Source organism: Hydractinia symbiolongicarpus, chromosome 13, assembly GCF_029227915.1.
Source record: "Hydractinia symbiolongicarpus strain clone_291-10 chromosome 13, HSymV2.1, whole genome shotgun sequence".
In the NCBI taxonomy this organism is placed as follows: Eukaryota; Metazoa; Cnidaria; class Hydrozoa; order Anthoathecata; family Hydractiniidae; genus Hydractinia; species Hydractinia symbiolongicarpus.
In genome coordinates, this window is record NC_079887.1 from 21,194,867 (window position 1) to 21,218,815 (window position 23,949).

General features: G+C 31.7%; 2 protein-coding genes and 1 long non-coding RNA gene across 3 annotated transcripts in view; 2 read left to right on the top strand and 1 right to left on the bottom strand.

The window, feature by feature from the left end:
* Window positions 1-23,949, bottom strand: part of LOC130622911 (RPA-interacting protein B-like) — a 97,426-nt gene that overhangs the window by 5,558 nt on the left and 67,919 nt on the right. The window lies entirely within an intron of this gene.
* LOC130622904 (protein CASP-like) lies at window positions 246-23,356 on the top strand. Its single transcript, XM_057438364.1, has 28 exons — window positions 246-390; window positions 3,440-3,550; window positions 3,970-4,017; window positions 4,726-4,804; window positions 5,384-5,442; window positions 5,533-5,611; window positions 5,864-5,931; window positions 7,212-7,267; window positions 7,559-7,635; window positions 7,987-8,053; window positions 8,255-8,303; window positions 8,394-8,465; window positions 8,623-8,652; window positions 9,600-9,656; window positions 14,784-14,858; window positions 15,454-15,507; window positions 15,627-15,679; window positions 15,856-15,907; window positions 16,137-16,185; window positions 17,094-17,144; window positions 17,513-17,722; window positions 18,462-18,556; window positions 19,041-19,157; window positions 19,688-19,783; window positions 20,123-20,179; window positions 20,391-20,471; window positions 22,656-22,729; window positions 23,204-23,356. Exons 1-28 carry the CDS (start codon window positions 277-279, stop codon window positions 23,259-23,261), a joined length of 2,088 nt encoding a protein of 695 aa, XP_057294347.1. The 5' UTR covers window positions 246-276; the 3' UTR covers window positions 23,262-23,356.
* On the top strand, window positions 11,523-13,026 carry LOC130622915 (uncharacterized). The gene is made up of 3 exons (XR_008981113.1): window positions 11,523-12,244; window positions 12,773-12,827; window positions 13,002-13,026. It is a non-coding gene; the product is annotated as an uncharacterized LOC130622915 (long non-coding RNA).

Consider the following 23,949-nt stretch of genomic DNA (forward strand, 5'->3'; position numbering starts at 1 on the left):
TGGCTACATTTTATTGTTAAATTTAAATATGCTGTTCATTTTTGTTGGCTGGTGGATAACTTTATTAGTTTTGAACGACATCTAAAAATTTTGTCCCTTTTCTGTTTTTCCTCAGCAGACTTTGCAGCCGTGATGCCATATTACCGACTCCACTAAAACATTCAGTGAAATCACAGGGTCTTAGAAAGCTGTGTAAAAAAACAAACTTTTTCTTTTTTTTATTACCTCCCCCCCCCCCCTTACCGTAACGCTGTCGTTATAACAAACGCGAGCTGTATGTTTACATCAAGACGGGGGACGTGTCTTCCTGCAGGCCAAAGACGAAACAACATGGCGAACCTGAAGTCAGTCCTAAAATGTTGGATAGAGTTTAATTTGCCCGCGCTTCAGGTATAGCTAAATCTTCTACTCTGTTTTCAACAAGGAAACTAGTAAAATAACCACGAACTATCTGATTGATCACACGTCAAGCAAAAATTCAGAACAAGAGACTTTAGTGCAGGAGAAGTTTCTTTCTTTACACTACCATCATTAAGCCTAGCTAGTGTGTCAAACGTGTGTCGTGTGTTTATTTCATGCAGATATGTGATCGCACCTGCATCCAGTGGGTGACACCCGCAATCACAGTGTCCTCACCTGACTGAAAAGTTATAGATAGAATCACCTGCATCCAGCAATTTAACCTGCATTCAGAATGATATTTGGTCGAAGTTACGATTAGAAAGTCTAAAGTTTGACGTCAGTTTGACGTCATAACGATTTTTTTGGAGGTGAAAAGTTTCCGTATTTTAGGTGAAGAGAGTGCACAGCTAGACATATTTTGGAGTTTTAAGAACAATGTTAGGGAGCGAAGATTTTCGGAGCAAAATCTAAATAGCTAAGCATCATTTCCAGACAGATTTTTATTGTGGCTACCTACATTTTTTAGCATTTTTCCCACTACGAACTAGGTTTGTTTTCACCCTTTTTAAAAATGGTGGATGTAGCATAAATGTGATTCGTCAATTAAGCAAAATGTCATTCATCACTACGGCAACAAAGCTGTACCGAATTGTCGAATGTATTTCATTGCTTAGTTGCTTTGCGACTTTTGAGGAAGTTTCAAACTGTTTTAAATAGAATAATACTTTTATTGCACCCACAAAATTGCAAACAGATTACGAAATATTTCAATATATAGCGGCTATTTGTGATAAAGAACAAATTAATATTTAACGAACTTTTTTTAAAACAAAGGTAATTAATGTTTCGTCTTTTTCGCTACAACTTGAGATAGCATGGTTTCTATTATCATTAAATATATAAAAGAAATGCTTTTTTTTTCGAAATGTGTTCAAATTAGAACTTCAAATTCAACTTTCCTGAATTTATTTTCTAGCTTTATCTAAAATTTTAGTTGGGTAGTTTAAAGGGTGCGTCCGAAGGAACCCTTTGATTTCCTCGATTGATCAAAATTGTGAGGCTTATTCTTACAATACCACACTCAAACGCTGAAGAAGAGAGAGTATTTTAATCATACGAAAGAACAAAATGTGTTTCAGGCCTAAGTTAGATCATGAAGAAACTCTTGGGAGTATTGTCACAGTGAAACTAGCTATGGAATCACAGGCTGTACAGCGATTTAAGATTTCTAATGATGTTCTCACAGCTGCAAAAATTGATGCATATCAATACAAGTTGCAACACCCATCAAAAAGTACATGAACAATGTTTATATTTATACTTGAAAATAATATTTCATGTCTCCGTAGAATTAAAGATGTTATCCAGATAAGAAGATTGAATTGGCTGGGGCACTTGGAAAGAATGGAGGAGGATAATTGGGTAAGAAAGTGTAGAGACTTGATAGTTCCTGGGGCAAAGCCCAGAGGCAGACCGAGAAAGACTTGGCAGGAGGTTATAAGGACAGACTTGATTCACAGGAAGTTGAGTTTAGATCTAACACAGTCTAGATCAGATTGGAAGAGGGTCATTAATATACCCCGTCCAACCCATGCTAGCATGGAAAACGGACGTTAAGCCGAGAATGATGAATGATGACTTAAATAGGACCAGGGCATCTCAATTCTCTCATACACCTGACGCTCAGGGTGTGAATAAAAACACTATAATTAGCATTTTCCTGACACTCAGGACATGCTGATGCATTGGACACTCAGGGCATGAAGACGCCTATAATGCATATCCTGATGCTTAGAATATGCATGTTTGTGCATGTGACAAAGCATGAAGGAGACACCTGCATCCCCCCATTCTTCAAAATTTCTATAAATACACGCTTACTGAACAAGCTTGCTGAATTAGTATAAGGTCATCCCCAATCATGTGCCTCCTACATAGCAAAATCACTTTACAACTTAGTAACAACAGAGCTGTAGAAAATAATACCTTTCCTTGACCCCAAATGACTTTAAGGCGAGTGTAGAGGAAAAAAATGATTTTTTTTCGTGAAATTGGGGCAAAATATACTAAACTTTTTAATTATGAAATTTTTTTTCAAAAATTCCATCTGGATCTCTGTTTATTTTGTTTGTTTATGTTTACTCGCTAATAACGCTGTGATGATCTTTATAACACTTTTTCTGTGTCATATGTGCTCACTTGTGCATATTTCCTTCAAAACAAAACAAAATTTTGAAGAGCTGATATTTTTCTCACTTTCCAAAGAGAAAAATATCACGCTTTAAAAATGGAAAACCTGTCAGTGTAATTTCAATGCCGCAAGTAGCCGCATGTGAGTAAAAAATTAAAAACTTTAAAACTCTTTTTCTCAGTGTTTATTTTTTAATAAAATGGTATCGACATCTGAACTTTCTCTTACAAAACTAAATAACGTTTGTGTAGGAGAGCTAGTTTGAAATAAAGCTAAATAAAAGAACTAAAAAGGGTTTTTTTTATTTTTTTTGTAAAAACGTGTTTAATTTTTTTTACAGCCGTCTATGTGAAAGAAAACAAGTTGAAAAAGTAGCATTTGGAAGAATATGAAATAGTAAGAACACTATAAAATTTTGAACAAAATAGTAAAAACCCTTTTTAGATACAGCCCAGCTGGGAAGAATAGTCAAAAAATTTTTAAAAAAATCCAGCCATTTTGTAAGAGAAACATCAGTTAGGAGAGACTGGGGTAAATTTTGTATACACCTAAACCTCAAACGACCTTAATATTTTTCCAAAAAAAATATATCACTCAATTGAGAAAAATAAGAGCTTCCAAAATATCTACATATCAGGTTATGAAAATGTTATTTAGAGATGATATTTGGATTATAAAAATCATGCGCACTTTCCTTTACACTCACCTTAACCAAATATTGAATGTCTGCTTCTGTCATGTCTGTTCCTGTATTGGTTATAAGTAGCATCTATCACTGCTCTAGCTTCAAATACTATAACCTTGAATTGTCTGAGAAATATGATTTTATAACATTTTCTTTTTTAGAAAAGCCTAGATGAAACTGCAGCAGAAACAGCTCAGAGACAAGATGAGGCAGAAAAAGCTAAGAAACTTTTAATTGAGTTAACAAAAGAGTGGAGACGAGGTGCTGATGAGGTAATAAACTATGCGCTTTATGATTTTGTGTTAACATTCAAAATGATATATAATAATCATTGTGATATTGTGATTTAACAGTTTTTCAACTCAAGTTTTCTCCCTCTCTCAGAAATCAAGTGCTTTTGGATTTTTTTAATATCTATCTAAAGTAAACTTAAGAACAACTGATACTTTTTGCCATTATTCAAAATTAATAAATGATATCAGCTGGTCATTGTGTAAACTCACTTTTTTCCTCATTTTTTTTTATGCTTTGGTTCAATGTTTTCTTTTTTCAGAACAAAATGAGACGATCCTTATAACTTATTGCATTGCTTATTGCATTATTTGGAAACAAAACATCAATTTTCCACTGTGTATTCCTGTCTTTTTTCTCCTTTAAAATCAAAAAAAAAAATGGTGATGTTATATTTTAGGAAATGAAAAGTAAAGTTTCACCATTGATTAAAGCCTTTCAAAAGGAGGTTTGTTTGAATTTCAACATTATTGCATACCTTAACCTTACATACAACTTTGTTAGCAACTTGTTTTAATGCCATCTCTTTTTGATAAATATAAAAACAGAAAAATATGGGCTAGCAGGCCTATCAATAAGAAAATAACACCAGAGCAATAAATCGCTCCCCCAAGGTTACAATAATTTATACTTGGCGAGCAATCTGAATAAATAGAATAAGTTTGTAAACGCATATTTTATCACAAAGTCTTTTTATCTATTTTATTTTATTTTTTTTTTTATATATTTTGGTTCTTTTTTACTTTAATTATAAGAAAGAGAACATTGATTTCCATGTGAGATGAATTGATATTGCTCAGCCAGAAAAACTTTTTTTGGAATTGGGGGAGCAATTAATGGCTCAGCTAGTTTCTCATTTCTTAGAATTGGGAGAGCCTTTGCGTGAGCAAGAGCAATTGCTCTCCCCTTATTGATAGGCCTGGCTAGTTTTTTGTCTGAGCTGGATTTGTAATGCATTCAGGATGAAATAAAGGTAGTCAGAATGCCATCAGGAAGAGAAACATATTAAACTGATAAAAGACGTATCAAAATATTTGAAGGTTGATATGAAAGGCTTATCATAGTTTTTATAAATAAAGAAAAACATTTTGGAATGAAATCCAGCCTGTTTTTTACAAAGCACTATCAATCAACTTAAAATGATTTTGAATTCTAGGTTGATTCGCTAAGCAAAAGAAGCAAGTCTGCAGAAAGTACATTTCTGATGTTGTACAAGAACCTTCTAGAAATACCAGGTTGCTATTTCAAGTTTGATCTACCTAGGCCTATCAATATAGGGCGAATGATTGCTGTTGCACACTCCAAGGCATGCCTAATTTTGAGAAATCAGATAATAGCTAAGCCCTTAACTGTCTCCAGTTTGACTAGCTAAAGAATATATATTTCGGAACTTGTTACTCTGAATTTTTCTTTTTGAATAATTAACATATTAACACTCTGTCTTTCTCAAGTGATACTTTTAGCTATATAACTATGGCTTATAATTTATCCTTTTTATGACATGAAATAAAGTAGACATAATGTAATCTAGACCTCTAAGTTATGAGTACTAATGTTTCTGCTTCTTTATCGCAGCAGTACAAAAACAACTGAGATTTGAAGAAAACGTTTTCCTTATAAAATTAAAAAACAATTTTAATGCAAGCGCAATTATGCAGGCCTGGCTTATCCGTCTCTTCACTTTTGTACCAGGGCTAGGTATCAGCTGTAATCAGCAGTTACCAACTACTATATTTTTCTTTTGCAATACACATGCAAGAGAAAAATAAATAAACTTGGTCATGTTACATAGTTACACTTTATCGTCTTTGTAGATCCTGTCCCTTCATTGAAACAGGCAGAGAGTATTAAGAAACAGTTGGATAAAGCTAAGGTATTCATGATTTATTGAATCTACTTTTATTATCATTAAAAGACAAAGTTTTTAATTGATTATCTGCATTTGTTGTATATTTTTATGTAGGACCTTGAATTAGAAAATCAAAAATTACGTGAAACTTTGGACGAGTATCACAGTGAATTTGCTGAAGTTAAAAACCAAGGTATTTCACGCCTTTATTAGTATTGTTGTTGTCCTGTGGAAAATTAACTGGAGTTTGTCTGTCATAGCAAAGTGAAAAAACTATGTTGCATTTATTACTTGTAGCTTGAGTATTTTGTGCGTAATTAAAACAACCCGCCCTCAGGTGACAGGCAAAATGTGGCTATTATTATAGTAATAATTATATTATACTGGTTGATTTCTATCATTTGGTATTAAATAATATTGTTTTATATTTTTGTTATTATTGTAGAGGTAACTTTAAATAAATTGAAAGAAAAGATAAAAGAGTATGAAGAAGAAGCAGAAAAGAAGCTCAAGGTATACAACTTCTTGTCATTCTACTCTTCAAAATAAAATAAACACCTGAGTTTTTATAGAGCCATTTCTTTTTTAATTTCTTTAACTCTTTGCCAAGACATTCCAATCAATTGTATTACTTCAGGGAAGCTAAGGTGCAGAATCTCAAAAATACACCACTGTTCCTATAAAATACCACTTTAGTTATCTTATCTGCAAAAATAAGAACGTAGGTACTTCAAGACTTATTTAAGTGCCACCTTGATCACGTTATAAGGGCCTTACTAAAAAATTTCATATTTTAATAAGCACCACTCCTTTTTATACAGGGTGTTATCCAGAAATATAAAATAAGGGTTGCTTTATAACAAATGGGGATTTCATCTAGGTGGTCTTAGGTATTATTGAAATTTATTCCTTCACAACTTTCATAAAATGGGCTTTAAGTCCCGTATTTTGTAGTGAATATAATTAGCTCTTCTAATAAATAGGAAATTTGAAATAAATTTCAATTAGAAAATAGCCTTTTATTGGGTACTGAGAACGCTGGATTACCCTTGTAATAAAGGTAGGGGGCTTTATGAAGTCAGAGAACTAGGCTCAATTCTGCTAGAAGCAACAAATAAAAAAAGTTATGTATTGCTAGTAACTAGAAAATTTTTAAACTTGTTTTTAAATTATATATATTAATGTGTTTTTTTTTTTTTTTAGTTTTAGACCTCCTAAATAATTAAATTTGCACCAAAATATTAATTCCTACTAAAGTTGTTTTTACATTTAAGAGTAACCTTTTCTTATTTTCCTTTACATGATAAAAAGTTAGGTGTATATGAATTATACTTATTATGACTGTAATTTAAAACATAATGTTTTGCAAAATCTCCTGAAATATCGAATGTTTATTATGCATTTATTTAATGTTTTCTTCTGAAATTTTCTTTCTGTTCTAACCCTTGTCTTGAGAACAAATCTCCATATAATATTCAAAGGAGATTTTATGTCTTCAATTTTCTTATATAATGAAAAGCATACTGAAAAAAACCCTGAAATCTTAACAACACTGAAAATTAGTTTCAACAACTGAGTGTTTTTAAGATTCACCAATATACACATTAAAAAGAGGTGTTGATCTTCATTAATGTTAGAAGAAGCTATAGCAACTAATGTCTTGAACATCTACATGTTTTTTCTTAGCTTCTGCTATTAAGCCTTGTTTATCATAATGTGATTTTCTTGTCTTAACAATTGAGTTAGTTCAAATTTGATTTAAAAAAGCCATTAAAATTGTGTTCTTTCTATAGACAATGCTTGAAGAAAAGGAAAAAGAACTTCAAATGCAATTTGTTGATCGTGAAAAGTAAGAAAGTATTATTTGCCTGTCGTATGAATGCTGGGCATCTCTTTTTATGTAGCCTTGGCACAAAGTAGTGATTGGTAGAGTTTAAAACAGTCTATGTTAGAATTCCATTGCTTGATATTCAAATTATGGAGAAAAAACTAAATACGAAAAAAATTATTGGAATCTGTGTTTTTTTTCCAATGATAGTACATATTAGATTTTTGAAGACCAATAAGCTTACCTTTGCCTTCTCATTTTCTAAAATGTGTATTTGTGTTTTTACAAATGTTAACTACTGATTTATCTTAGACAAGTAATTGAGTCCAAATTGGAGCTCGCAACAAAATTGGGTGATATGGAAGCAAAATTAAAACAATACACACAAGGTATTATTATTGTTCTGAATATTTATACAGGATATAGACACTTCAGTGTTGGAAACACTGTTGTTAATGTGGGTCCTGTGTTTGAAATGTATACATTAAGTATACACCAGTAATACCTACCCAATTTCCCTCACATGGCATGGGTTGACTCGTAGCTGTGGTAAAGGCACTTCCAAACTTGCCCACGCTGTGGACCGAACCACAGATCTTGTGATTACGAAGCAAACTCCATAACCATGCATCATTTATTAATATTCTTTCAATTATAAGTAGTGATAATGAAAATCGCTTTCCCAAAGCAGGGCTAATAGTATAACTTTATTAAAAACAAAAAGTAGTTTTCTATTTTAGCCTTAGAATCTTCTACAGCGGAGATATTTGACCTAAAGGCCAAGCATGAGGAAGAATTATTGGCTCGGTAAGAATACTTGGTGCTTGATTGGTTTCTGTATTAATCTCAAATTGGCTGAAAATATTTTCAAGGACATCTGCTAAACATGTTTGAAAAAGGTCCTGGCGTCAAGATAAACAACTTTGGACGTCATAGTTCATTGGGACTGAAAGGACTAGATTGATGGCTACCTGCCTGGGTGCTATCTTATTGTTTTCTTTTTTCTAGTACATCAGAAATCGAACTATTGGAGACTGACCTAGAACGTGCCAACCAGGTGATTAAACAAACGTCTTACATAAGCCTACCCTTGCAGATTTCAGTATTCTGTTTTTCACAAGTAAACTTATGTCTATTTGTTTCGTAGAATCTGCTTACTGTAGAAAAATATGCTGAAAGTTTGAAGGCACAGTTTCAAAATGAAGCCTCCTCAACAAATGTAAGTAATATTGATTGGTTGAAAGATAAAATTATTTTCAATTTTTTCATTCAAGAACATATCTTAAATTTTTAAACACTGGAAGTTTAGTCCCTGTTTTAAAACGTTAGTAAATATAAGTATATACATTGATTTCATTATTACTTCTATTTTTTAGGCAGATGGTTTTTCTACAGTAAAACTTGAGGTGTGTTGTGGTTAAATATTCTATATTAATCTTTTTTGTGTTATACAGATGTCAAAGAGGCTGCTCTAATCAGCAGAAGAATTTTGTTAATAAAATTTGAGCTTTTTTTAAAACAATTTAATCTGTTTTCACATATTTCACATAATGTTTTTATTCTTTGGTGACAAAAACTGAGGACATCACTTCACCTTGCATGAATTATACTGCTCTCATGCAACAACAAACTTTGAAGCAGAAATGATTGTATCATACATAGCATCTCATTTGTAATCAAAAACTCAAAAGTTTTTGCTCATTGACTTTTTTGCAGGTAACCACCTTTTCTGACATTGATACACATTCGTTCACAAAAAGTACTTTCACAAAATTTTATTTTAAATAAATTTGCGATTAAAAGTATAGGGGCATTGCTACTATAAAATAGAGCACAATGTCTGCCAGACCGGGAAAACCTTGAAATCAAACTAGGTGATTGTACCTTGAGACTATGCCACGTGTGCAAACCTTAAACTATGGTAAAAATGGTAGCAAACAACTTGATATACTGCTAAAAAAATGGTAATAAGATGTGCAGACACTCTGGAGATACGTACCAGTGCAAATATGCATCATTGTTTCTTTTATCTAGCATTTTGATGTTTTAAACCACAGAAATCTAACCATTTTTATAATCTTGATAAACAAAACAATTATTTTGTGTGATATTTTCTTGTTTTTCTCCAGTCTAAAACCACAAGAATATGTACCCAGGCCACTAAGCCCTAATCTCTCCAAGTAATTGTACCAAGGGAAAATAGAAAACCCTAGGTATATATCATATGTGTGTAGCTATGTATTTTGTTGTATTTATGTTGTTGATGTTGATGTTTTATTTATTACATCATTTTAGGTTTATCCATACATTATTGCCATCTTTTTTAATTTCCATTATTATTTTTTTATGGTAGAGTGACACTGAAACAATTCATGCTTTGGAATATCAACTATTATCAAAAGAAAGGGAGGTAATTCTGATGTGTTATTCTATTTGCACCTAATTTCGACCGCCAAATTATCTTTAAAAACTATTTTAAATTTTACCAGATATTGTGTCTGGACTAAAAATGTTTTTGAAAGTCTAAATTTCTTGAATTAACAAGAGAATTGTATTTTTTTAGCATTGTATTATGATGGTTTAGGAGAAAGAGTAACAACCTAATACCAGTAATGCCATAGTATAATAGCATCCAGTGTTGCACTATGAATATTCAATTACTGTTAAACAGTATTATATTCATATCCAGCTAGACAAAAGATTAAACGTCTTAGTATCTACAAGCATTAAGAGCATGTCAGAGACAGTTTTCCATGTATATGTTATTGTGTGTAGTTAACAAGGACAGTATTATAAAAACATCAAAAGGTTTTAGATCATAGCCTGTCCATTACTTTATCAAGACGACGCTAAAGATGCTGTTGTATCTATCCCTGCATCATATAATATATTTGCATTGTATTAAGTTACTAGTGTTTACATCAAAAACACAACTTGTCTGTGACTCAAAATGGTATCTAAGTAGTATAAGTTACCTATGCAGAATGAATGTGTGAATGTTAATATTACCAAGGCCATAGGTATTTTACATGTGGCACATTATACAAGTCATATTTTATTATTTTTTTGAATTACTTTTTCGGGACATTTTGACAAACTTTTGGTACATAGTATTCTGTGGAAATTAAGTTTGATGGGGTATTTTCTGGAAATTAACCCTATTCGTACCGATTTGTGGAATGTGCCTATAATTTTTACGATAAGCTCATTCTTATTTATGTCAACTATTACAGCCAAGCTTTTATCGTATTGATTGGTTGATTGTTTGTGAGAATTTATTTTGTGCAATAGTGCAATTTCCTGTTCTTCTATATCCAGTGTGGGATGTTGAACCTGTAAGCTTTTTTGACAGTAATTTTTTCTGTATTTATATAAATACAGAAATATAATTTTTCAGCGCTCATGATCAGTGTAAAATTAGTGTTGTCTAAGGTGTGCGTATGTTGTACTTTTCACCTTGGGATAATAATGTAAGTACAACAAAGCAGGAGAGTGAGTGCAAGATTAAAATTGAAGGTAAGCTGGATAAATTTTTTAAATTTATTGTCTAGCATTTTTGAGATTTTACAAATATTCTAAAATTTTAGATGCAACAGAAGAGTCTAACAGCTCAAAGCAAGTTGAACTACCATAAATGGGTGCTAGGTTTTGCCACTTTTTCTACAATAAATATAATTTGCCTTGAATTCTAATTCTGACATGGCAGCAGTAGTACCTGAAGGCAAAGATACACTGAAGTTATATTTTTCTTTCCTAGATTTTCAAGGTTTCACATTTGTGGAATATCAAAAGTACCGAAAACAACATCATGGTCCTCTGAGTAGGACAAGCTTTAGATAGTGGGCAAAAAATGGTGGTCATGACATAGATGGCTTTAACTGGGCCACAAAAAAGAGAAAGCGCACACACAAGCACAACAGAAATAACAAAAAGTCAACACTTCTGAATGAAATACTATCTGGTGTACGGAATGTTGTGATTCAAAATTTTTATGGACAACAAACACCTTATCAGTCATTTTAAGGTTCTATGCTTCCACTATGGTATATGTTATATAATCCACTTTATTTATGCTGGAAAATGCTAAATATTCAAATTAAGTTTAGCGTGGGAGAATGAAAACTATGGTATTATTTAGTGTGGGGGGTTTCTTTAACGTCGTTTTTTTACATCAACATAGTTTTTAGCATGAAATAAAACATTACTGTTGAATTAAATCCATTATAAGACAGACAAATGTTCAAAGTCTAGAAGTTTCTGTTAAAATAATATTTCTAGTGTACAAAGTTTACCTTCCCAAAATGAATCGCTGAATTGCAAAAGAAAGTTGAGTGAAATGAAAAATTATGAAATGAAAAAAATGCTTTTTGCTCTTAAGTGACTTTAACAAATGAATTCGTAATATGTACTGTGTTCTATTTAGATGTTTGTTTCTTTTATCTAGCTAGTCGTATCTAATTTTTTTTATAACTTCTTTGTGCATTCCTTCAGCAGAAGATATTAATGTATATAAAATGTTTTAATTATAATAAATAGCTGGCTGTCATGTTGTATATAATATTTTTTACGAAAATAAAATGTTAAATCATTATTTTGAATTTTTTTCTTATCAATGTTTTGGGTATATAACCTCTTAAAGGTGTAAAAAATTAACAAAGACCAAAAGACCTGACCATGCTGCCTATGCACACTGTTTTCCTGAATTGTTATCGTTGCATTAAACAAAATTTTTACTTCTAAAAGGCGATTAGTTAATAAACTCATTCATTTCAGACACGAGGTCTGAACATATATAGTGATAATCCTAAAGCATGAATAATAATGTAGTAGAACAATGTAAAAAAATGATCACTCAAGCTGCAGCGATACTTTTCTGGGTTTTTTTTTGTGTATCGTATGGACTGTAAATTATAACACTATCTTGCTGGATAAGCGACGATTAAAATGGCTGCAGTGCATTGTTTACTGTAAGATTGAGTGGCAATCATCACATTTAAGGTAAGAAATATATCAATAGTACTTAAGATTTTTTTTTCAGGTATTATAGGTTATAGGTTGTTACCCTTTTTTCAGAACTGTCATACATCTACGGTATTAGTTTTAAAGTGAGATTTCATGCTCTGTTACTTCACAAAAGCATGGTCTTTACTTTTAAGACCACATAAGCCAAATAGGTTGTATGTCTGGATTATGGAAAATACTGATCAAAAAATAATAAAAGGACAATAGAAAATTTTTTTATATTAGATGCTTTGTTTTTTTCCAAATTGATAGCATATCCAGTTTGGTCAAAGAAAAAGCATGGTTTTTTTGTAAAGAAATTAACGTTTACTCCGTTGCTGTATTTAGATGGCAGTACCTACTCCTGCATGATATAGCGGAATTGCATTATACCCAATTGTACCAAACTAATTTAAAATACAGAAAAACTGATTGTTTCCTTTTTATTTGTCAAATTCCAGCAAGATATTTTTTTAAATTGATTGGCATCAATGCTGTATAAGGTGTACATACTTTTCACCTTAGGATACTATTGTAAATGCAACAAAGCAGGAGAGTGAGTGCAAGATTGAATGTGAGGGTAAGTTGAATAAATTCTTTAAATAAATTGTTTAGCATTTTTGAACTTTTACAAATAGTAAAGTCTAACAACTCAAAGCAAGATGAACAATCAATAGGAGAAGTTATAACCTAAAATGAGAGCTCACTTCTTTATTTCGTTACTTTTTCTACAATAAATATAATTTGCTTTCAGGTAATCCTGACATGGCAGCAGTAGTACCTGCAGGTGCTTCTAAAGGGAAAAGTAGTAAGTTTTAATAATTTAAAAATAATATGCTATGCTAAGATTTCTTTTTCTTTTTCAGAGTGTAAACGTTTATCATTTATGGAATATAAAACATACAGAAAGGAGCATCCTGGTCCCAAGAGTAAAAGGAGTTAAAAATGGTGGTTGCGATGTTTAGGGATTTCAATGGGTTTCCAAATCAAAAGTAAAAAAATCCAGAAAAGTTTTCAGAAAAAAAATGAGAAATCAGCAAGTGAAATACCATCTGGTGTACGAAATGTGGTGATTCAGAACTTTTATGGACAACAAACACCTAATCAATCCTTTTAAGCTTTAAAATTTAAGTTAGTTTAGCTGGAGTAAAAAAAGTTACTAAATTCAAGTAAATATAAAATGATATTATCCAGAACATTGTTTTTTTTTAAATTTTGAGGGAGTGGTAATTGAAGTATTACTGCAAAATATATATCATCCGTTTCAAAAAAATGAATTTACTATGTACTCTGTTTTATTTGTACGTTGTTGTTTGTTTGTTTTTTGCTAGCAACTAGTTGTATCTAATTATTATTATACCTTATTTCTTGCGGCAGAAGATATTTAATGTATATAAATTTTTTTATTGTAATAAATAGCTGGCTGCCATGTTGTATATAATTTTTAAGAAAACAAAATACTACAATCATTTTTTTAACTGCTTTTTCTTTTTCATGTTTTGATTGCAAATAGACACACAAGTGAAAAAGTGAAGTATAAGTGAAAAACAAATTATACCAATAAAAAAAGCTATGAAAGATAGATGTTCTCCTGCAACCTGCATGTTCAATGATTAGAAATAACAAGACCATACCACACCATTGTCATAATTTACTAAAGCAGAATATTTTATTTTCTAAAGTGGCATTTGTTAATTTTTTCTCCCATTCGGGAATTATAGACAGGTAGTTTAAACAGGTAGAATAGTTTGAATAATAATCAATCCAGTTGCATTGATACTTTTCTGTTTTTTGGAGTATCTTATGGATTTTGAATTTCAACAGTAACATGGTCTTGTAGCATGAGTATTTTTTAAAACCATGATATGATGGGAAAACAAATGATGACCAATGACTAGTACTATGGTGGTAAACAATTTTAATAACATTGGGATATTTTTTTCTGTTATTAAAGGTTGTTACTCTTTTTCTAAAACCGTCATACATTTAAAGATATTAATTTTAAAAATGAGATTTTATGCCCTATAACCCGCAAAAGTACACTCCTCAACAGCACACCTCGCAAAAGCGCACACCACTGCAGCTTATGCTATTGAGCTTATGTTTCAGATATGTCTGGCCTATAAAGAACATGAATTCAATAAGTATTTTCTAAATAGAAGGACAAATGAAATAGAAACAAAAATTATAATTAGATACTTCCCAAATTGGTATGAGGTCTTGTTTGTGGAGTACTAGTATAGGGCAAGACGTGTTGCCTTCTATTACTTAGAGCACAGTGCTATTTTGTGGGGTTATTGGGCAATAATTGATTTCACTAAGTTGATAGATAATATGAATACAAAATTAGTTATTAATGTTCTTTAGCTTGATTTCCAATAACATAAATTGTATTTAGCGACTGTTGTTGTTACAGTTTTATCGGAAACGATTGATATACAACAAAATTGTACAAAAACTCTTGCACAAACTGTCTTTATTGTATACCAAACTTTATGTATACATCTATGTTGTGTATTACGAAAATATTTTATAGTTGTCTCAGTTGATGGAAGAAGTACATTACCAGCAAAGTATATCAGCTAAAACGAAAGATGCTTCAGAGAGAGAGGTAAAGGTTATTAAAACTTAAAGTCAACTCAACAGGCACGGTTTAAGATGGGAAGTCGCTTAAAACTTATAGAAAGGAACCAAGTAATCGGGAGTAAATGCATTTGAGATAAAGGCACATAGAAAATAATAATAAAAAAATGTAGTCCATAAAAAAAATCCATAAAAAAATAATTTTAATTTGATTTATTAACGCTCCAATATCCAATTTTGTTCACTTCTAAACAGAATTTTTTCAATGCAGAAAGTAGCACAGCTTCGGTTTGGTACCGAATTATACTTGCCCATCATAATTAAAGATCTGTCCAGGGTGAATTTTTTAATCCTGATAAACTATTTGCAAGTGTCGTTAAAATCTTGCCGTGCATAGTATAATTAGTTTGTTTGTGGCTCATAGTTCTGGTGATTGTGGGTTGAATCCAGTCCACTGCCTGCCATGCAGAAAGAAGCACTTTCAATTTCAAAATATGTTAACAATAGGTCATTTACTTGATTTCTAATCATTCAAATTGAGGCTTGTGATTTTGGTAATAATCTATTGCACTTTTTTCTTGTCTATTGAATCAATATTCATCCACTTGTAATATCTTTTACAGATTGCTTTGCTGGAAAAGACAATAGAGGACAAAACAAAATTGGTTGAATCACTGGTATGATTATTCAGTTGGTTTGGGCTAAAAAATAATAAAAAAAGTGGTTTTGTGTACTATTTATTTTTTGTGTTTATTATATATATATTTGTATATATATTTGTATATTTGCATTGCAGCACCATCAGTTAAAGCAGCAAGAAGACTATGCTGAAATTAAAAGAGAAATCAGGTTATTTTGCACTTTCTCCCTCTATATTATCATATCCCTCCTAATTGTTCAATATTCTTAAAAGTACATGTGAACCTGAGGAAGAATTTGTAAGCGATCACTAAACAGCTATCATCCTGATATTCAAGTGAATCAAATCTAGTGTTTGATCGTAAATATGTTTTTTGATTTCTTAGTGTGCTCAAGATGATTGAATTTTCTGGTATTGAAGGATACACAGAAGGAGAAGTAAGGATTCATTGTTCTTTATGTTTAAATCTATATTATAATGCCCAAGTATCTGTGGGCCAAGGATGCCAGAAAGGAGTAAGTGACAGGTGAATTTTGTGGATTTTTGTGGGCTTACAAGAAAATGAGAATGTTCATGAATTGCCACATTTTACTCATTGTGGCAATGTTACAACTCTAATTTATATTTTATATATATAAAAAGATCAATATTTTTCATTCTATTTAGCCATCTTGTGCCAAACCTTTAGAAAAATTATTGGTAGAGAAGAACAAAAGTAAGATTGTGGAACTTTCTGTATCAACATGTGTTTTAATATTACAGTAAACCTAAGTCCCTACTAAAGGCGCTCAACAAAAAACAATGGGAAATGTTTTGTCATCTTGTCACTTTTCTTTATCTACAATTCCCAAATGTTATTGTAATTTTCAATTTACAAAACAAACAAGAAAATACTGAAAACGATAAACTCAAGCCTAATACAATAATAACTGATTCAACAGAGCTGTACCGCAAAATCCTGTATTGCTTACCTGCAAAACCAGATGGTTAACAAAATAAACAAAAGAATCAGGCGAGCTAAAATCATTGCCTCATAATCTCTTATGTGAAGACAAACTAATAAAAAATGGATTTCGTAAAAAAAGTAAAGTACTTGCAGATCAACTGCTAATTTTTGAAAAACGTCTTAAAACGCCCTTGTAATATTACATCGCAAAAGCAAAGGCAATTTTTCAAATATTTTTTCTTCTTGTCAGGTTGGGCAGGAAACATGCTCTTTAATCTTTTACAATATGGATCATAAATTTAAAAATTCATGTGTAAAAACAAGATGTGGTGTACCAAGAATACTTACTTTTTTATGTCAAAACAAACTATTATATTTTATTATTGCATATATGATATTTTAAAAAATGTTTGGCTTTTTAATTGGAGGATTAATCTATTTACTTAAAAAAGACAACAAAGAGGAGTGGTGAATGCCAAAATATTCAAAAAGAAATGTACCGCTCTTTTACCTATTTTTGGCAATTAGCTTTAAAATCATATCGTTGTTAGTTTCCATTACTTTTGCGAAGCAAAATGAAGGTTATGAGAGTTTGTTGCATTATTTAAATGTAGCCAAACATAACAGTATGTGTGACAACCATTATGTGGCTTATACTCAGTTACCTTTTTTTATAGCTTTGCAATCTGAATGTACCTTCATGAAAGTTAGAAATGCCGAATTGACTGGTAAGGTCACCTGAAACTCTCAACTATCTGTCTAACTGTATTTCTTTCTAATTTTTTAATTGAAATTATACCTATGTTACCCCCTTGGCATTCTAGTTTTAATTTTTATATAGTACTTTGGAGATTATCTGTACTTTCTGTTTTAAGTCATAATTATGTAAATTCTTTATTTTGCATTCTAAGAATCAAAATATTATTTAAAAGGCTTACAAAAGTTCAAGTATCCTGGTGTCACTAAGACCGATAGTGGTGTTTTGAAATTTTCCTAAACTTTTTGCTAACATTGGTTCTGAAATGGTTCTGAAATATGTATTGCTCATTGTTTTTTTTAAAGCAACCAAATTTATTGCTATTCTATGAACACTTAGGTAAATTTGAGGAGCTGCAGAAGAACTGTTCAGATGCATACAGAACTTTAAAAGATCAAAAGGTGTTGATCACACAATTGGAAGGAGATCTCATGAATGTGAGAGGGCTACCATCCAGTGTTTATCGAGGTGAAGGGGTTGGAGCTCCTTCGTCTGATATCAATGCTGAGCTTGTAAGCAAAGCTGTTCAAGATCTAAATGTCAATGAAGGTATTACTCAGCACTTTGTACAAAAATTATAGTTGAACGATAATCAGCTTTACAATATTGACTCCGAGGATCAGTAAGGCTTCTTCTAAGTGATTGAAGGCTTCTTCTAAGTGATCGTTACTTCACGCAAACCCACTTGTTTTATTTTTGTGGTTGTCGCTTGTTGTCGCCGTTTCTGTTTTTGTTGTTGGCGAGCCCATCCATAAAAGTCTTTGGTTGGCCTAATCCGACTAAAAACCAACCTAAAGCAGTTCTAGGAAAAACATAATAAATAAATTTGTCCAAATTTTGTCCTGATCTTTTAATTGACAGGCCATAATGTCGAAAGATGGGGAAATACATTTAAGATTGGACACCATTTTTATAGTTTGACTAGGCCATCTATAGATAGGTTTTTATTAAGTTTTGCTGCAGGAATATTGATTAACTCCTATTTCCAATGTATTAAATTTTCAATAAATTTCCGTACTGTTTTCCTGACAGAAAGTCTTCTACGAAGTAATTGAGCTCATAACTTCTCGACACTGAAATGCTCTATCCTCGAAATTTAGGATATTTATAAACAAGCCGTTCAAAACCATAGTAAAAAAAGTAGCAGCTACTTTTATATATAAAGCTGTTTCATCCTACAGAGTAGATCTCATCGTTGTGTGTGTGGTAAAGATGAATTCTTTAAACGAATTACTCTTGCAAATGTTTTTGCTGTTGTATTTGAAGTTAAAGAATAGTTTTTTTATAGTTGATGAATTAGAAAAACATAACACAGACTCGCTGCTACCAATCATATCAAGTCAACGTGAAAGACTGCGAGAGAAGAATTTGGAACTTGAATCAGTAATACTTTAAATTGATTATTCCTGTGTTCTTTATGTTTTCTCTTATTGGTTTTGCATCGAAAACTGAATATCTTCTTATATACCCAGATTATCCTTTTTCGTGCACAGTAATTGATTTTTTGGACGTTTTTTGTCCAGCATACAAGTTCACTACCCTTTTTGAGAGGGATGGTATATATTTATCAGAAATTCCGTGGATTATTTCAGTAGAGCAATATTTTGATTTTTATTTTAAAGTTTCAAAGGAGCTGCTAGATTTTAACTTGATATAAAAATACTTTTATATACTGCTTGTTAGTTTCAGTTGCTTAACTGTTGAGTCTGGCCAATTGCTTACTAGTGTAATTGCTTAGGTTTTGACCCAAATCTCAGCCTTAACCCTTCACAATGTGGTTGCTTATTAAAAACATATTCCACTTTCCTAGCAATTAGGTTCAAACTCGTGTCGCCGAAAGTTCATTAAGATTTTGATTTCTTTTTAGCAAACACGACATCAATTACGACAGATAAATATGCTTCAAAACGAAGTGGATACAGTAAAACAAGATAATGTGAAATTATATGAAAAAATCAAATTCCTGCAAAGTTACCCAAGCAAGGTAATTATTTCTTCCCACAAAATCAAAATAAGGTAGTATAATTTGATTTGCATTTGGAGCAGGAGGATTACCTTTTTTGAAAAACTCACGAAAACATGTTTTAGCAAGGGAAGAATCGGGAAAGAGATTTTATAGTAAACGAAAGTAATATTATCTTTATTTGCTTTTGATTAGATAAAAGTATATGTTTATAAAGATGTAACTTTGAATAAGAAGAAGAATTCTTATAATTTTTGCAGTAATGATTATAAATTGTTTGGCAAATTACCCGGGGCAAGTTTTCTCAAAATCCATACATCTCACATGGAAAATTGACTAAAGTATGATAGAACATTAAGGGAAACTCAAGGATATTTTTTCTAAAAATTCTAACTGAACCTTAACAAGTAGATGGATTATAACGAATTTATTACAATTTTTTGAATTACAATGCTTGTTTGCTGAAGAAAATTCAATAACTTATCGTGCTAATTCGTTCAACTTTTTACTCTCACATTACGTTGTCATTTATTTCTTGCGATTTTCTCTAGGGAAGCACTTCAGTAACTGTAGATGACGAATCTGTGAAACGATACAGTGGTCATTATGAAGAAAGAATCGATCCTTTCAATGTCTTCTCTAGGAAGGTGTGTAATGTGTTTTTCAGACGGTTTGTGTATTTGTCACATTGGAGAATATAGATTTAAAGAAGATAAGTCTGGAATCTTTCTTTTTCAAAATTACTTAGAGTCTTGTATGCAACCCCATGTAAAATGAGATTACGTTTTTACCGACAACCATCACCCGTCACACTACGATTAGATTGGACACTTTTTTAATTTCAAATTTTTCTCTTGTTGCAGACGCGGACTTGAGCCACGTCATTTGATAACTTTAGGCAAGTTCTTAATTAAGAAAACATGGAATTAAAAGAGCTTTTATAATCATGTCAGCGTTGTTATTTGGAAGCTCCTGTTTTCTTCTAGGAGAAGCAACAACGATACAGCAATTTGAGCGCTCCTGAGAAAGTAACCTTGAACATGGTAAGTGAAAGTGATTTTGTTTTTCTAAATTTGTTTCTGTTTGACATGGCGAAGTAATATTTCTTTGCAATGTCCGCTCTTCGTGATACAAACATGAATAGATAAATCTGAATATTCAACGACTGTCTATCCAATATTTGCAAAAATATTATTTCAAAACTGCTATAATGCTGACAGTCCAAAAATTGACAATAAATATTTTTTAATTTAGGCCCGTTTTATATTATCCAACAAGATTGCAAGAACACTAGTCTTCTTTTACACTATAATGTTGCACTGTCTCGTGTTCCTGGTAAGTCTTTTTAATAATAGTTGGAGTATTTTGTGTGTCACTAAAGCGATGTGGAATGCAAAATATTTTTAAGAGGCAAAATATTGACGTGACGTACAACGGGTGAATTCCAGTGGATTTTTCCACAGGCTAACAACTACAGTAGACTCCCGGTAATTCGAACCTGCACTTATTCAAAATTTTCAGTTATTCAAAACTGTTTTTATTCCCCGTATATTTTCTAACCCTAATTCAGCTAAATCTGTCTCAGTTATTCAAACTTTAGTTATTCAAGTTTTCAGTCATTTGAAACGGTTTTCTAACCCCTGTGGACCGAAATGCCCTTAGTTATTTGAAATAATTGGCAAAAGTATGGATTTTCACCTCTAAGAAAAGCTTTTTAGAAAGCAAAAACAACTGTTTGCCTGAAAAGTCTTTCAAACCCTTATAAAGTATTCATAGAGTTAATATTTACTTTTAAAGTGACGATGATTTGTGTCCATTATATTTCTTTCAACTTGTTGTGTTAAAACATTGATTACCCAGCTGTTCAATCAAATTTCTCCAAAACTTACCACGAGCAAAACTTGTCTACAATAACATATTCACTTATTCAAAATTTCAGTTATTCGAAGTAAATTTCTAACCCCCGTGGACCTTCCAATAACCCGGAGTCCACTTTATTATTGCATGGTTATTCATGTTAGGGAATTCGGATTTGCGACATTTTTGATATAGCAATTAAATACCCGGTGTTCTTTACGAGAATTCGGTGCTAGCTAAAATCTCAAAAAGAGCGTCAAGCTTCTATGTTGTATCGTCTAGGAAAGTTGAAACTGAATTTTACATGATAAAATGCGTCCGAGGTTTTTCATAGTGCTTGCTGATTAGCTCAAAATCATCAAAGGCGCATAAAATGATTTACCACGATAAGATAAAAGCATGCTACCCTGCAGCTAAATAAATACAGTGTACGCTCTTCTACATCCACATTGGCAGATATTTAGCCCACTGTTAATCTCCATTCACACTTTAAAACAAACGATTGCTATAAACCCTTTTTCCATATATTTATATGTGGATGCAAATATAGTAAACGAAGCCTATTAATATCGTCATCACGGATTAGGGATGCAACCTTTCATATTCAAGTTTTGAAAAACATATCTTTACGGGCCCTTTTCGTAGCAATTTTTATCACAAAATTTAAATTTGTGGCTGGATACTTTTACTTATCAGGCATGTAATCAAACTTAGGTAGACAAGGTTTAGACAGTAATAGCTTCTATGGGAGGTTTGTAACTGTGATAACTGAATTCTCAAAAGAAAAGCTCTTAAAATCTGTCTGTCTGTGAGCCAATTTAAAAAACCGGAAACTGTATTTTAATTGTACCAATAATCATAGAATTTCATTACTTCATGCTTGTTAGCAGCAGAATAAGACCATGAGTTCATTCTCATATGGCATTTTGTAATATTATATGGCATATGGCATTTTGAGGAGCTTATTCTGAACTTTCCTCCAAGTTCTGAAATGTAATATCAGAAATGCAACACATAATAACAACAACAACAAACCCAGAGATGCATGAAATATGGAGGGGGGAAATAAGTACGACAGGTGATTAACATAACAAAGACTAGTATAATTAAATTTGTATATAGCTAGAAGCGTGATAAAACAGAATTTTTTGAAAATTTATTAGTAGTTAAAAATAAGAAGCACTTTTGTTTCATCCTTGTTTTTATCAAAAATTTTTGGGTGTCCCCAAATTGATTTTTCGTAAAAAAGACTTTCTTTAAAATGGTGCAGTAAAACTCACGCTAAACAACGAGTCTTCCATCATGAAAAGCGCTCTACATATGCTGCGAAACAGCTACGTCTATTGTTTTAAGTTTAATGTACGCTAGTTATTTTCAGACCTGAATATCTTCCGACCCAGATTTTTTCCAGTAAAAAAGGCGACGTTTACTTTTTGTTACTCTTTTATCTATTTCTCCTTTTTTACTGTGTTAAACTAATAATTGGTGTAAACAACTCGAAATGGCGAGTGACAGTAGTGGTAGGATCGAACACCCTCTGTGCACGGTCAGTGTTCTATGCTCTGCTAAGTAACACTTTAAAGTGACAATTCTGATTAATGTTTCAACGTTATTCGTCAGAAAAAAGTGAGTTAATTGCAGTATATATTTGATATCTTTCAGGTGTTATACAAATTCGCCTACACCGAATCGTGCAAACGCCTTCTAACACCAGTTGTTCACAACATGCAGCAAACGTAAGTTGCTTTTTTATTTATTATCGTGATGTGGGGGTACAGTAAAAATTAAAACCTTAAAGATTGAAATATGACACATTGTACGATTGCAGTAGCTAGTTGCATGTGCAGTCTTTTTTGAAGGAGCTTTGATTGTTTGCCATTTTTGGAGTATTTTTTTAGAAATTGTTTTGGAGATTTCTTTGTCTTTGTACTTATAAGAACCTTAAAATAACAACAACCCTAAAATGAACCGTTATCATTAGTAAAAAACAGGTTTTGAAAATATATACGCTAATATATACACGATTTGCAAGGTAACAATTTTTCAAAGTTCTACTTCTTTAATTCCTTCATACGAAAAAGCAACTCAATTGTGTGGCATCTGTTATTTGAGCACGGTCGTTTATGATCATGGGCGGTTATTTGGGCGTGAACGGTTATGTGCGGTATTAATAACAAGCGTTTTAGTTTACCTTTTTTTTCCTTTTTTAGACTTTCATCGAATGCAATACTTGAAAACGTTCCACGTATCGGGAAAGGTGCTTCTTGATGTTCGCTTTTCGAACTAAATGTACTTTCATAACAAGTAGCTTAAATAATAATAAAAAGTTTGTAAACGTATTAAACAATAACTTATTCAAAATTCTTCACTATAATTTCTAACCCTGTGAGAAGATGTTTATTTTTACTGACGTTCGAGATACGATCATCACGTTAGATTTAATGTTTAAACTCTTTATATCCGCAGACGTAAATATTTATTTAAAAGAAGGAATCAACTTGGTCCCAAAATCTTGTTAGGGTTTTTTATTTAAACGGTCTAACAAAAAGCCTAACAAGTCCTGGGGACGAGGTTGAGAAGAGACGGGCTGGTATATAAAACCTTCTGCTCAAATAAGTTCATAGTTGACTAAATTTTTCAAAGGATATTTTTAAATTTTTGATGGGGATATCCTCTAATTTCATTAAATTTTTGATGAGGAGATTCCCTCTCATTTCATAACAACTTCTTTCTATAATAAAACTTTCACGATATAAGGTGCATTCAATGTTATTTATATTTTTTCAATTATTAACGCAAAAAAAATTAAACTTAAAAAATCTTTTGTGTATTGAATTTTCTATCAACGGAGATTGTAATGAGAGTTAGCCAGGTATATTCTGTCCAACCACAATTTTCATCAAACCGCAGTAAATTTTATCCAGTTAAAGCAAAAAAAGTGGTGCGCGTCGAAGAG